General features: G+C 41.3%; 1 protein-coding gene across 2 annotated transcripts in view; it reads left to right on the top strand.

The window, feature by feature from the left end:
* The window catches only part of n4bp2 (NEDD4 binding protein 2), an 86,703-nt gene extending 71,731 nt beyond the window's left edge, over positions 1-14,972 (top strand). For both annotated transcript variants that reach the window (XM_063043269.1, XM_063043270.1), the window contains exons 15-16: positions 4,605-4,728; positions 9,332-14,972. In XM_063043269.1, the coding sequence (XP_062899339.1) occupies positions 4,605-4,728; positions 9,332-9,377 (170 nt within the window). In that variant the 3' untranslated portion in view covers positions 9,378-14,972. The remainder of the gene's footprint in view (positions 1-4,604; positions 4,729-9,331) is intronic.
* Positions 14,973-15,338: the final 366 nt, after the last annotated feature.

The raw sequence follows: 15,338 nt of genomic DNA, 5'->3' as shown, positions 1-15,338 counted from the left end.
AATGTAAAAGAAATGTAGCCTTTTTATCAACATCAAAATGTCATATCCAACAGCAATAATGTGTATTTATGTACCTTTATGGCAGTGAAACATTCCAAAATGATTTATGTGAACGTGGTCAAAAAATTGAGATTTCTGTATATAGAAGCTTATGCGATAGTTAATCGAAAGTTTGGTGAAAGAAGGGAAAGGGTGGGAGAGGGACTATTGGAGAGCTTTAGGAAGAAGGTTCCAAAGGACACCGTGACAGTGGAAGGTATGGGTGCCAGTAGTGAAATGATTAAACTCGAGAAAGGTGCTTGGAAGTAGGTACAGAGGAGATATCAGGGGTAAGTTTTTTACGCAGAGTGGTGAGTGCGTGGAATGGGCTGCCGGCAACAGTGGTGGTGGCGGATACGATAGGGTCTTTTAAGAGACTCCCGGACAGGTGTATGGAGCTCAAAAAAATAGGGGGCTTTGGGTAACCCTAGGTAATTTCTCAGGTAAAGACATGCTTGGCACAGCTTTGTGGGCCGAAGGGCCTGTATTGTGCTGTAGCTTTTCTATGTTTCTAATATACAAAAGACTGGAACTGGATAACAGATATAAGGATTGACTGTTGAGCTGAAGGAGGTGAGAAGAAGGAAATTGAAAATATGAATGGAACTTTAAATTCTTGGATTAGTTAAATCAGGAGCCAAGGTTTGTGAGCACAGACCTGATTGGTGAACAGAGTTTTTATGAATTAGAACACAAGCAGATGAGTTTTAGGTGCAAACAACAGGAATTCTGCAGATGCTGGAAATTCAAGCAACACACATCAAAACTCACATCAAAGTTGCTGGTGAACGCAGCAGGCCAAGCAGCATCTGTAGGAAGAGGTGCAGTCGACGTTTCAGGCCGAGACTCTTCGTCAGGACTAACTGAAGGAAGAGTGAGTAAGGGATTTGAAAGTTGGAGGGGGAGATCCAAAATGATAGGAGAAGACAGGAGGGGGAGGGATAGAGCCAAGAGCTGGACAGGTGATAGGCAAAAGGGATACGAGAGGATCATGGGACAGGAGGTCCGGGAAGAAAGATCGGGGGGGGGGGGACCCAGAGGATGGGCAAGAGGTATATTCAGAGGGAGGGACAGAGGGAGAAAAAGGAGAGTGAGAGAAAGAATGTGTGCATAAAAATAAGTAACAGATGGGGTACGAGGGGTAGGTGGGGCCTAGCGGAAGTTAGAGAAGTCGATGTTCATGCCATCAGGTTGGAGGCTACCCAGACGGAATATAAGGTGTTGTTCCTCCAATCTGAGTGTGGCCTCATCTCTACAGTAGAGGAGGCCGTGGATAGACATGTCAGAATGGGAATGGGATGTGGAATTAAAATGTGTGGCCACTGGGAGATCCTGCTTTCTCGCGCCCCCCCCCCCGTCTTTCTTCCCAGACCTCCTGTCCCATGATCCTCTCGTATCCCCTTTTGCCTATCACCTGTCCAGCTCTTGGCTCTATCCCTCCCCCTCCTGTCTTCTCCTATCATTTTGGATCTCCCCCTCCCCCTCCAACTTTCAAATCCCTTACTCACTCTTCCTTCAGTTAGTCCTGACGAAGGGTCTTGGCCTGAAACGTCGACTGCACCTCTTCCTACAGATGCTGCATGGCCTGCTGCGTTCACCAGCAACTTTGATGTGAGTTTTAGGTGACCAAGTTTACAGAAGGTTGAAATAGGGAAAGATGGCCAAGAGGTTACATAGATAAGGAAGAGGTTTGCATAGTGAGTGAGGAAGGTGCAGAGTCAGGAGATGCTATGGGAATAAAAATGAGTGATCATGGTAAAGGAATAGACAGAAGATTTGAAGCTCCTCTCAAAGTTGCAAATTATTTTTTCAGAACTGAACAATTATAGTGTCATGGAGTTATACAGGACAGAATCAGGTCCCTCAGCCCAACTGGTTCATGCAGACCAGGATCTGCTGGCAGGATCTTTGGTTCGAGAGCAGAGATTGTGGTGGGAGTTGGGAGGGCTGGCAAGCAGCTTGACATTTGGAAACCAGTGAAGGGCTGGAACTGGGTGTTCATGACTGGTTATTTTCTTTTTTGAACCAGGATGTTCTAGTGATGTATGCACGCAGACCCTGTGTCTTTTTGAACTTCCACTGTTTCTAACTTTACCATTTAGAAAGTATTCTCTTCTAAATATTGGGAAGATAAGCCCATCATTTTTAAACCCCATCACAAAGTCATACTTTAGCCACTGAATCTATTCCTCTCCTTGACAACTGCTGAAACTCAACCAGACTATTAATTGATGTCATTATTTAATCGTGTGTTGAATTTCTGACAAACTATGTCCTCACTCTGACAAACTATTTCCATGTCTGTAATATTATTCCACTTAATTTCTCCCTCAAACAATAATCTGCTGAAATCATTGATCAGATTTATTTTGTTACTTCTTGAATTGATTATTTTAATGCACTCCTGGCTGATCTCCCTCAATGTGGAGACCTCAAAAATTTCTGTTGCCCATCCCGTCCATCTTCACATCTTTGCTTGCTGACCTGGATAGGAAGGAACAAGCCCAGCTTTTTCTGAAGTGAAGTAGCAAAAGTAGCGGGGTGTTTAGAATGGCAAGGTCAAAAATGGAGTTGTGAAAGTGGATGGGAGGAGGGTACTTGGAAAGAGAAATTTTTAAATTTGGTAATTTGGCTTACTATTGTCTCTTGACGCAAGATACGGTGAAAAATTATCTCGGATACTGTTCATACAGATTGCACCCGTGTTTTGAGGAAGTACAAGGTAAGACAATAACAAAGTGCAGAATAAGGTGTTATAATTACAGGGAAAGTTCAATGCATATAGGCAGTAAGTTACAAAGTTATAACACGGTTGATTGTGAAGTCAAAAGTCTGTCGTATCATACTAGGTCACCGTTCAGTAGTCTTATACAGCAGGATAACACCTGTTCTTAAGCCTGGTGGTATGTGCTTTTAGGTTTTTGTATCTTCTGCTCAATGAATAGTGGGTAGGGGCTATGACTATGCTGGCTGCTTTATCGAGGCAGTGAGAAGTGTAGGCAGTGCATGGAATGGAGGTTGGTTTAAGTGATGTGCTAAATTGTGTCCACAATTCTCTGTAGTTTCTTGCAGTAGTGGGCAGAGCATTTGCCATACCAATCCATGATGTATCCTGATGTATCCCATAGGTCGCTTTCTATGGTTCATCAGTCAAAATTGCTGAGGGTCAAAGGGGGCATGCTAAATTTATTTGGCTTCTGAGCAAGAAAGGCACTAGTGAGTTTTTTTAGCCATGGTGTCAGCTAGGTTGGACCAGACAAACTATTGAATTTGAAACTCTGAAACCTCTCGACCTTAGCACCTTCTATGTAAATAGAAATATGTGCACCAGCCCCCTACCTGAAGTCAGTGGCCAGCTCTTTTGTTTTGCTGACATTGGGGGAAAGGTTGTTGTCATGACTTCATGTAACTAGGCTTGCTGTTTTCTTGCTTCAGTCTGACTCATCATTACTTGAGATGTGACCCACTATGGTGATAACATCTGCAAACTTGTAGATGGAGTTAGAGCAGAATGTGGCCACACAGCCATGAGTGTGTAGGGAGTAGAGTAGGGGGCTGACAAAACAGCCTTGGAGGCAATGTTCCCTTTAAGGTGCGCATGTACATGCGCAGACATCTTTTGCTACTAGCACAAAAAGGAATTTAAACTGCACACAAAAGGTTGTTGGCAACGTGGAGTTGGTAATGATTTGTTTGCAGATTTTAGAACTGGCTTATTTATATTGTTTTTATTTAAGAAGTTATTCAGTGTGCACATGCTGTTGTCACTGGACAAAAAGCTTGCACAGCTCAAGATTTTTGTGCACACTGGTCACCAGTGTTGAGAATAATTGTGGCAGAGGTGTTGCTGCTTATCCCTTCAGTTTGCAGTCTGTTGATCAGGAAGTCAAGGATTCAATTTCAGAGGTGGGTGTGGAGAACCAGGACTAGGAATTTGAAGATGAGTTTGCTCGTGTTTAAAGTATTGAAGGTGGAGATGAAGTCAATGAACAACAGTATAATGTAACACACACAAAATGCTGGAGGAACTCAGCAGGTCAGGCAGCATCTATGGAAATGTTGATGTTTCGGGCTGAGACCTTTCTTCAGGACTGGAAAGGAAGGAGAAAAATCCAGAATAAAAAAGGTGGGGAAGGAGAAGGAAGCTAGTTGGAAGGTGATAGGTGAAGCCAAGTGGGTGCGAAAGGTAAAGGGCTGGAGAAGAGAGAATCTGATAGGGGAGGAGAGTGAATTGTAGGAGAAAAGGGATGAGGAAGGAATCACCATGCAGCAGTCTTGGCAGAGGTTAAGCAGAGTACTATTGTAGTAATAAAACTTGGGCATAGCCACACAGTGATTGGATTAATTTGAATTTCTTTATTTTTGTATTTTCATTATACTTCATAAGTTTAAGTAACAGTTGAAATCAAATAATTGTTATCAAGCTGAGAATCTACAGAATGATTTGCTTTCTTGGAACAATGCTTTAAGTAATGGTCTATTAAAATTCTTATGTCATTGTTTGACTGGACTTATAAGTTCTAGTTAACTAAATGATTTGCACTGAACATTATTTTTCTTTTCAGAATGCCAGCAAAAAGGTGGTAAAGCTTACCTTTCTGTCATAACTGGGAGAGGGCGTCACAGCCAAGGAGGTGTAGCACGTATTAAACCTGTTGTTATTGACTACCTCAAACGCCAGAATTTCAGGTACAGGATCTGTGCTAATACTTTTAAAAAATTTTAACTTGACTGTCAATTATTGTTTTAATTGATTCACTTATTTTTAATCTTGTTTCCTGCCATCTATCGTGATGATAAGAATTAGGGGGCCTTGTAGTCTGCTGAAATATCAGATTTAAATCCAATCTGACTGGGACCAATTTGAACCTGATTTAAGCCCGAATATTTAGTATTTTTTCATACTAGACACAAACATTGATGTATTACAATCTCAAACACACCGTTTGCATGTTTGATGATGGAACACCAAAAACAATCCAATTTGAACAAATCTGAATATTTTATCAGAAGTACACCTGAACTTTGCTTTGCATTTTATTTCATCGGGTCTCTACATGATTTTCCATACATCATACTTCATAAACTGCAAGATATTATCATTCACATATTTAAGTTCATTTCAACACTCACAACACGCTGGAGGAACTCAGCAGGTCGAGCAGCATCCATGGAAATGATGAGTCGACGTTTCGGGCCGGAACCCTTTGTCAGGACTGATGAGGGAAGGGGCAGATGTCCTATAAAGAAGGTGGGGGAGGGTGGGAAGGAGAAGGCTGGTAGGTGCAGTTGAAAAACCTGTAATTTGAAAGACAAAGGGGTGGGGGAGGGGAAGCAGGGAGGTGAGGCTGTCGCCGTGCTTCTCCCTGCCACCACTCCGGGCCACGCTCTCCACCGTCTGCCATGGACCTCTCCTACACTTCATTCTCCGCCGGATTCACGCCTCCAACCGCCGTTTCTTCTCATTCCTCGCGTCCAAGAAGGACCACAAGCTCGCCTGCCTGGAGCCCACGACAACGACCGGCTCCAGTCCGGACCCCAACCCCTCAGACCTCGACTTCTCAGGCCTAAAGCAGGTCGGGGACCCATCCGCCTCTGATTCTGAGCCCAACTGGAACCACCGCCTCCTGGACATGGGCACCAGCCCCCAGCAGGCCATGGACTCACTCGCCTCTGACTCCGACCTCAGCTCTGGGGCCTTACAGGCCACAGGCTCTGCCACCCCCAGCTCCAGATCCAGCTCGGACCGAGTTCCCGACCCTCTCCAGACCGGGACTGGTCTTACTGCTGCTGGGTCCTACCGCCCGTCTTATTCTCCCACTACCCTCTTTCCTCCCCGCGACTCCCAACCTTCCGTCTACCCCTCATCGCCCCTCCATTCCTCTGATTCCTCATCCTCCCCTAACCCCGCTCTCCCTGAACATCCCAAATCCCCCCGAGACCTCTCACTCTTCACCCTCCTCTGACCCCAGCCCCAACCCTTGCTGTGTCTTCACCATCCCCTCCGACCTTTCCCTGTCTGAGGCAGAACGTTCTGTCCTCAGCAAGGGCCTCACTTCTGTCCCCCTCCGTCCACACCTCAGTGAGTTCTGTGCCCGCCATGACGCTGAACTCTTCTTCCATCACCTACGTCTCCAAGCCTACTTCTTTGGCAAGGATTCCCCTCCCCCTACTGATGACACCTTCTTCTGTCTCCAACCCTCCTCCTCCTCCTGGACACCCCGCCTGGGCCTTCTACCTGCACTCGATCTCTTCATCTCCAACTGTCACCAAGACATCAACCTTCTCAACTTCACCACTCCTCTCTCCTGTTCCAACCTCGCTCCCTCTGAACGCACTGCCCTCCACTCTCTCCGCACTAATCCCAACCTCACCATCAAACCTGCTGACAAAGGTTGTGCCGTAGTAGTCTGGCGGATGGACCTCTACCTCACTGAGGCCAGACGGCAGCTTTCTGACACCTCCTCTTACTTATCCCTGGAACAGGACCCCACCAAAAAACATCAAACCATTGTCTCCCACACCATCACCACCCTTATCAACTCTGGAGACCTTCCATCCTCAGCCGCTAAACTCATTATTCCCACACCCCGTACTGCTCGGTTTTACCTCCTCCCCAAGATACACAAGCCTGACTGTTCCGGTAGACCCATAGTTACTGCCTGCTTCTGTCCCACCGAACTTGTATCTGCCTACCTGGGCTCCATTTTGTTACCCATAGTCCAGTCCCTCCCCACCTACATCTGGGATACATCCCATGCCTTACACCTCTTCAATAACTTCCAGTTCCCCGGTCCCAACCGCTTCATTTTTACTGTGGATGTCCAATCCTTATACACCTCCATTCCCCATCAAGAAGGCCTCAAAGCCCTCCGCTACTTCCTGGATAATAGACCTCACCAGTTCCCCACCACCACTACCCTCCTCCGGTTGGCGGAACTGGTTCTCACACTTAATAACTTCTCTTTTGGCCCTTCCCACTTTCTTCAGACTAAGGGTGTAGCTATGGGAACTTGCATGGGCCCCAGCTATGCCTGCCTCTTCGTTAGTTATGTGGAGCAGTCTGTGCTCCAAACCTATTCTAGTACTGCTCCCCAACTTTTCCTTCGGTACATTGACGACTACATTGGTGCTGCTTCCTGCACCCATGCTGAGCTCGTCAATTTCATCGACTTTAGTTCAAACTTCCACCCAGCCCTCAAATTCACTTAGTCTATCTCGGACACTTCTCTCCTCTTTCTCGATCTCTCGGTCTCCATCTCTGGAGACAGACTGTCCACTGACATCTTCTACAAGCCCACTGACTCTCATAACTACCTTGACTATACCTCTTCCCACCCCGCCACATGCAAAAGCGCCATTCCGTATTCCCAGTTCCTCTGTCTCCGCCGCATCTGCTCCCAGGATGAGGCTTTCTGAACCAGGATATCTCAAATGTCCTCTTTCTTTAAGGATCGTGGTTTCCCTTCTACCGTCATCGATGATGCCCTCACCCGCATCTCCTCCATTTCCCGTACTTTGGCCCTCACCCCATCCTCCCGCCACCACAACAGGGACAGAGTTCCCCTTGTCCTCACCTACCACCCCACCAGCCTCTGGATCCAGCACGTTATCCTCCGCAACTTCCGCCACCTTCAACAGGACCCCACCACTAAGCACATCTTTCCCTCTCCACCCTTCTCCGCTTTCCGCAGGGATCGGTCCCTCCGCGAATCCCTTATCCACACGTCCCTCCCCATGGATCTCCCACCCGGCACTTATCCCTGTAGATGTAAGTGCTACACCTGTCCCTACACATCCTCTCTTGCCACCATTCAAGGCCCCAAATGGTCCTTCCAGATGAGGCAACACTTCACTTGTGAGTCTGTTGGGGTCATCTATGGCATCCAGTGCGGCCTCCTCTACATCGGTGAAACCCGACGCAGATTGGGGGACCGCTTTGTCGAGCACCTCTGCTCCGTCCGCCACGACAGACAGGATCTCCCAGTTGCCACCCACTTCAACTCTGCTTCCCATTCCCATTCAGATATGTCCGTACATGGCCTCCTCTACTGCCATTATGAGGCTAAACTCAGGTTGGAGGAGCAACACCTCATATACCGTCTAGGTAGTCTCCAGCCCCTTGGTATGAACATAGAATTCTCCAACTTCTGGTAATTCCCTGCCCCTCCCTTCCTCTATCCCTATTTCACTCTGCCCCCTCCCCCAGCTGCCTCTCACCTCCCTCATAGTTCCGCCTCCTTCTACTACCCATTGTGTTTTCCCCTATTCCTTCTTCACCTTTCCAGCCTATCACCTCCCTGCTTCCCCTCCCCCACCCCTTTGTCTTCTAATTTACTGGTTTTTCAACTGGACCTACCAGCCTTCTCTATCCCACCCTCCCCCACCTTCTTTATAGGGCCTCTGCCCCTTCCCTCTTCAGTCCTGATGAAGGGTTCCGGCCTGAAACGTTGACTCATTGTTTCCACGGATGCTGCTCGACCTGCTGAGTTCCTCCAGCGTGTTGTGAGTGTTGCATTGATCCCAGCATCTGCAGATTATTTTGTGTTTAAGTTCATTTCTGCTGCCCATCACCTCAGCTTTCATTTGTCTGCAGGTGCCCAAAATAAATTGCATTTTGAATCCCTCATATTTAACTCTTCAGATTCCTCTGAGGCTTAATGTCAGTTTACCCTGGTAACACACTAAATCTGGAGCCCATTTTTACATTTTGGTCTTCAAAATCCAGGCATTTTTATATCTTAATTTGCTTTTTCTCAATAAGTAATAATCTTGGCCTTTAAGGTTGGTTCTCCTTAATCCCATTTACCTTTACAGATTCCCTTTTTTTAAAAAAAAAGTAAGTCTTTATATCTGTACAACCAAAGATTTAAGTTGTCATTCTAATTTTGTTTTTTTTTGGCTCATTGTCTGTTCTGCTGCATTTCCACCTGATGTGTGTTTTGGAGATTTGACAGCTGTCTTCTTGTAAACTCTGAAAGTGTTTCAACACCATTGTTAATAATTTTGGCCTCACAAGAAAAAATGTTGGTAAATCAGTGCAATCTCACATAATATATAGGTAACCATACTGATTACAAAAGGAACTTAAAGAAAATGGTAGTAAATTTAAGATATTTGTGTGTGTTTTGTATTATTGGTGTTTAATATTGCATAGGCGTTAGTTTTTATTTAATCCTAATTGTGTAAATTTTCAGATGTTAAACCTCTAAATAGACCTCATATGCAACTGAGTGAAAAGGTGTACAGTTGGTACTATTGACTTTTTAATTGCATGCTTGATTTATTTCAGGTTTACAGAGCCACAGCAAGGTGTTGTAAAAATCAAGTTGAAGTGAAGGATTTGTCAAGAAGATTCCTTCCTTATTCAACAGTATGACACTGTCTCACTTAGCCTGGTAGCATTAGTGTACTATATCAAACATTTAAGGATATAGTGTTTTTTTAACAACATCACTCAGGGAGGTCATATAACTGAAGACAGAAAAGCTTTTAAAATCAACATGCAGCAAAATCTTTAAAATTCTTGCTTTCTTATTCTTCGGCATATCAATTTAACTCCTACTGGGTTTTCAAAAGTTGCTTTCATTTTCATGATCTCTATTTCGATTTGTGATGATTTGAAATGTTGGGATACAAGGACACATGCTGCCTGTTCTGAAATATTTTGGGGTTGTAAATTTACTCTATTGCATGTTGTAATTAAAAGTAATTTACATTAGAATGTAAGAAGTAAAGCGGGAATAGGCATCTGGCCCTTTGATCCTGCTCTGCCATCCACGAAGCTGCCGGACTGCAAAATTGTTTGCTGATTTGGAGTAAAACCAAGTGGATCAAAAGTTTGAGAAATTGTGTGCAAATTCTGAGTATTTTTAAGGATTCATAAACTTAAGTTTTAATCTTTGTAAGTTTTTAACAAAGAAAGTTTGAAAATGTGACACTCAAGATTTAAATATAAATTCTTCACTCTGCTGATATGTTATTTATTGCTGTTATAAAGCAATAAAAATACATTTTTTGGTTTAAAGTTTGACACTAATTGTTGAGGTGGGGGATGGGTTAGGATTGGTGATAAAGTGTTCGGTCAAGTAAAGTAATTTGCATTGGGCTGTCTGCTCTATGTTACTTTCATCCTCAAAGTAAGTAAAGTTCCAGTGCAGAAAAGAAAATGCTACTGGGACTATTTCTGCTTGGTTCAGCACTACCTATCTGTGAATTAATATTGTAATCTTTACAAAAAACAGTATTTATGAAAACCTTTCACTTTATTTATTAGAATATTTAGAAGTTTAATTGAAGTTTGAATTTCAATTGGCAAGTTTGCACAAGTTGTGTTGTAATGACTGGTTAAGTTTGCATTTTGTTAAAGTGGACATTTTGTACATTTACACCATAATGGCAATTTAATTTAAGGTCATAAATCTGCTCACAACTAGATTCAAACTATGCAACAAGGAAATGAAATTTACCCTGTTTTTCTAAGTTTTACCAAGCTTAGAAATATTATTTCCAGCCTTCCCCTCTCTCTCCCACATTTTGTGAATAAGAAGAATTGTGCATTTAACACTCTTTTTTGACAAAATACGTTATAACCATTTACAGCCTGATGCTCACCAGTTCAAACTGATTAAAGTCAAAGTTGTGTTTATTATTACAAACGTTGTATATACGCAAGTATGTATATACACAAGTATGTATATACACATGTGCAGTAAAAAAGCTTACATGAGCAGCATCACATTAGTATATATTTGAATTGCTTAACTAAATACCTTTAAATATAAAAGAATGACTTTTCCAGAGTTCCAGAATCCCAAAGTGGTGAGTCTGAATGCTGGAATACTGATTTTAACATGATCATTTTAACAATTAAAATTTTCATATCAAGTTGTTCCTCTCCAAGACAGATATTATTGTCTATTTTCAACCTGCATATTAAGTAGAAGGCATTTTCATACTTTGCATAGGAGTAACCTGCACAAGATTCTCTCATATTTCAATGTTCTAGCTGATCTTTCTGTTGTCTAGTACAGATAGAACACATACAGGAATTTGAACACAGACCCAAATTCTATATTGCAGCACTTTAAAGTTGCAATATACCATTTCCTTAGGCAGTATTTGGTTTCTAGGGTTTTTTTTTGTTTCTGTTCTGTGTTCTCAATATTGTTCCTCCATTTTGAAAGATCGTGGACCAGGGGTTTGGATGAATCATTGAAATGTTCATATTTACAGAGTGATCTTGACAACAGGACAGCACAGGAATAGGCCCTTTAGCCCAGGATGTCTGTGCCAGTTTTAACTAATCCCATCAGCACATGGTATATATCGCACCAATCCCTGTCTGTTCGTTTGCTTACCTAAATGGCTCTTAAATATTAATGTCATATCAGCTTCCCCCACTTACTCTGCGTAAAACAAAAAGTCATCTTCTAAATCTTCTTCAAACTTACTCCCTTCACACTTTAAAGTTGTGTTCTCTATTATTCAATACTTCCATCCTGGGGGAAAAAAAGACTTTCTTACCCTATCAGTGGAAAAGATTCAAGGAAAATCTTTGAATCTTTTCTACTGTTCTCCTGGTGGTCCCTTACCATGGCAAAGTGGGGAATACTGTGTCTGATTGTGATTATGATGTCTTGCATGTGGACAAAGTGGCTTACTCTTTGGAATAATTATAGTCTCAATGCTGGGAATAGTGGCTTAGGAGAGGCTACTAGCATTGGTTTGCTTTTACTACAAATGAATTTAAAGGATCTTACAGAGATGACTGTACTTCTCCAGTGCATTGATGTTCTGCTATAAGTGGTCCAATTCTTTGAAAGTCAGGGGTCACTGGTGCCCAGCAGACCATAAGCTTTGTACTGGTTTCAAGGTCTTGATTTTCAAACATTATTTCTCTTAGGAGACCATGGTGCACTGATGGCAGTGGTGTTTTCAGCAATTGCTACTGTCAGAGTGCCATGGTAACATAGCAGTTAGTACAATGCTACAGCTCTGCACATTGGAGTTTGGAATTCAATTCTGGTGTCCTCTGTAAGGAGTCTGTATGTCCTCCCCATGGAATGAGTGGGTTTTCTTCTTTAGTCCAAAAAGGTACCGGGTAGGTTAATTAGTCAATATAAAATGCCTCATGATTAGGTTATTGTTAAATTGGGGTTGGCGGGGTTTGCTGTGGCAGAGTCCCTCGAAGGGCATAAAGGGCCTAGACCACACTGTATCTCTAAATAAATAAAATGTTAATTAATAAGTTGCATTCATTCATAGGTAGTTCCTGAGTTACAGGAATTGGTCCACATTTTCCAAGGTCTCATTGTGAACTTTTATTGTAGAATGATGTTATACAGTGGGCTCTGGTTTGGTTGAGAGTCTTTGTTTTGCAAATATTAAAGGTGAGACTTTATTCTGTTTTATGCTTCAGTTAATGAGTTGATGATGATTTGGAACTTCCACACAGGCAGCTTGATGGATAAAGCTGGTGTAAATTCATCTGTTTTCCACTTGCTGGTTACAATGAGGTGCAACATTTTTGTATGAAAGATTGAGAGAAACGTAGGGTACTTATTTTGCATAGTATGATCTGAACAGTGGCACATCTTTCAAGTTTTCATCACGCGTGTCATTCATGATGGCAAATTACTGCAGACAACCAAATTTGAAAATAATGCTTCATACACCCTCTTGATCGATAGTGTTGAGGCCTATGTGAGATTAAAAGAAAAGGGCCCATGATTGATGCTGTTCCATGCATTCCATTTGGAGTTGACATGCAGTAAGATCATGTCCATTGGGTGGAATCCAGCTCTTCAGGCACTGAAATGAGGTAGTTGAAGGGCACCCTGTTGATGACTTTTCTTTTTGTAGACAGCCCTGCTGAAGCTACTGAAACCAGCTTTACCTCACTTCTTGAAAGCAGTCACGGTTACAGCATCTTTAAGGTCCACACTCGTGTTTTCCACATCGCCGACATGGGAGATATTTTCTTCCCCCCTCTTGCGGCTAAACTTTCAAAAATCAGCATTAGAAGATTGTCAGATTTGTTCAAATAACAAATTTGAGCGCAAAAATCACATGCTATATTTTCAGCATTTAAAATGCATGCTTCTTTGACAGTTGAATTAGGTAGGATGGAAGGTGGTCAAGCAGATGGGTATTTACGTAAAGAGTGGAAATCAGTACTGATTCCTACTTGTAATATTAGCATGCAAAGAAGAAATCTTGTTTTCCAGGTTGTATGGAATACTGCATATCTGAATCTGTTTATTGTTATAGAATGTGTATGGGCATCACTGTACCATAGTGTTATATTACATCTTGGGTGTTGGAGTTTGGAGTTCAATTCCGGTGTAGGAAATAGTTAATTACTACTGTTCGTAAATCACTTTCCAGAGCTTAAGTGCAGAGACAAGAATATTGATTTTTTTAAAAAAGGCTTCTTGTTTATTCATTCATTGTTTCATTTACTTTTGACCTGTAAGAAGAATTTTAAATTAAGTACTCACTTCTTGGAATTTTTTAATGTTTGAGTGCTGGGGGGGGGGTGGAGGAGATTTAACTTTGGTAGTATTAGCCACCATTTATTGTCCTGTTGAGGTGCTTTCTTGAGTTATAAATTTTATTTCATTAACTGGCTGTTTTATTAATATAGAAACAAAAAAACCCAAGAAACATTTGAGCAACATCTGTGGAGAAGAATGTAGAATTATAGTATATTGTAACAAAAATTTATTTTTAAGATTGTGTCTATTTTAATTTTCTTTTAAAATGTTTTATGGTATTTGCTAGAATATGATGGAATAATAATTTTACAAGTCTTATTACATTCTCTAAGAATAATTGTTGATAAACCTGCAGTTCCATATTTATTCCAACTTAGTACTTTTTCACCCTCTCAATTGTCTATCTTTAAAAGATAAATAAGTAAAAAAAAATCAAGATACTTGTTCGCTATGTAAGCTGTAAGATTTTTTGAGTATGATCTAGCTTCAAAATTTCAGTTTGCCATGTCTTCATCTATCTAATAATGTTTAGTATCAGTTCATTCTTTCTCATTTAACCTGAGATGACAACCTTACAAATCAGTAAAATTGAAGCAATGCTGCAACTACAAGCATTTGTGCATTGTAGAGATCAGCCACAAGGGAGCTCTGACTCTGGAATGGTGGTCTGCTTAGGAAACAGGCTTTTCAAACTTGGATAGATTAACTTCTTGTTAAAACCAGTTAAAGTGCATTAAAATACATGTTTGAGGTTCCCTAGGCTCTAATAATGTATGGCTTGCACTAGGATGAAATAATACCACATCCAGTGCAAATTGATACTGTAATAGTTTGGTTAGAACTCAAACAGCTTTAATATGTTCAAGAGTCAGATCAGAATCTCCACTGCAACTTATACTGCCCCATTACCTTGCTCAGGCTGCAGACAAATTTGGTTTAACAAAACTGGAATACTTTTGTATCCTAAAATATAACAAAACAATATTTTGTTGCATTTGAGATACACTGTCATACAAACATTAACATGGTTGCTAATTTCAGAGGTTCAAATTTTGTCAATTATTAATCAATTGCAAGTTAAAAATAATGAGCAGTGTACTTTTGAAATAAACGTGTGCTGCTTGCCACTGAAAGGTTCATTATCAAATTTCTTGAATTTAAAAACTGCATTTTTCCTAACCAGATGTACATACTGCCATCTTTAGACTACGTTCGCCTTTCGCATCTGCCACATAGACCAAAATATTCTGTATTTATACATTTATCTGTTTGTCAAGAGGTGTAACAAAATACTGGAAGTTTGTAAATTCTTTGTAAAATGTTTTTATAATTTTAATGGTTTGAAATCTGAAATTTTGTACATTATTATCAATCAAATGTACTTTATTTTTCCAGAGTGTTATATTTTAAAAATTGTTTTCAAATAAAAAGCTGTTGCATTTAATATTTGAGTTTTTAATACATGATATTAAGCATTTTAACTTGTTGTAGACAATACCAATTATTTAACATCTGCCATAAATGCTCAATATTCTATAAAAAATTAATTTACACTTTTTTCTTCAATAAAACTAATTTAATTTCACAAGTCTATACAACTGAGGAATGCTATCTATGGATTATGAATATTGAAATCCATTATCATTTGATTCTTAACCTAAAGCACTGAACCTAGCAGTTGGTTAATCCATGTAACATAAAAATATATGCTACAATTCAAAAAAAGGGAGAGAGAAATTAGGGAATAATAAACATCTGTTAAAATCATTCTGGATTGTGGTAGCAAGACACAAAATTGTG

Source organism: Mobula hypostoma, chromosome 3 (assembly GCF_963921235.1).
Source record: "Mobula hypostoma chromosome 3, sMobHyp1.1, whole genome shotgun sequence".
Classification (NCBI taxonomy): domain Eukaryota; kingdom Metazoa; phylum Chordata; class Chondrichthyes; order Myliobatiformes; family Myliobatidae; genus Mobula; species Mobula hypostoma.
Note: the sequence above shows the minus strand (reverse complement) of the source record. Positions and strands in the feature narration are given on the sequence as shown.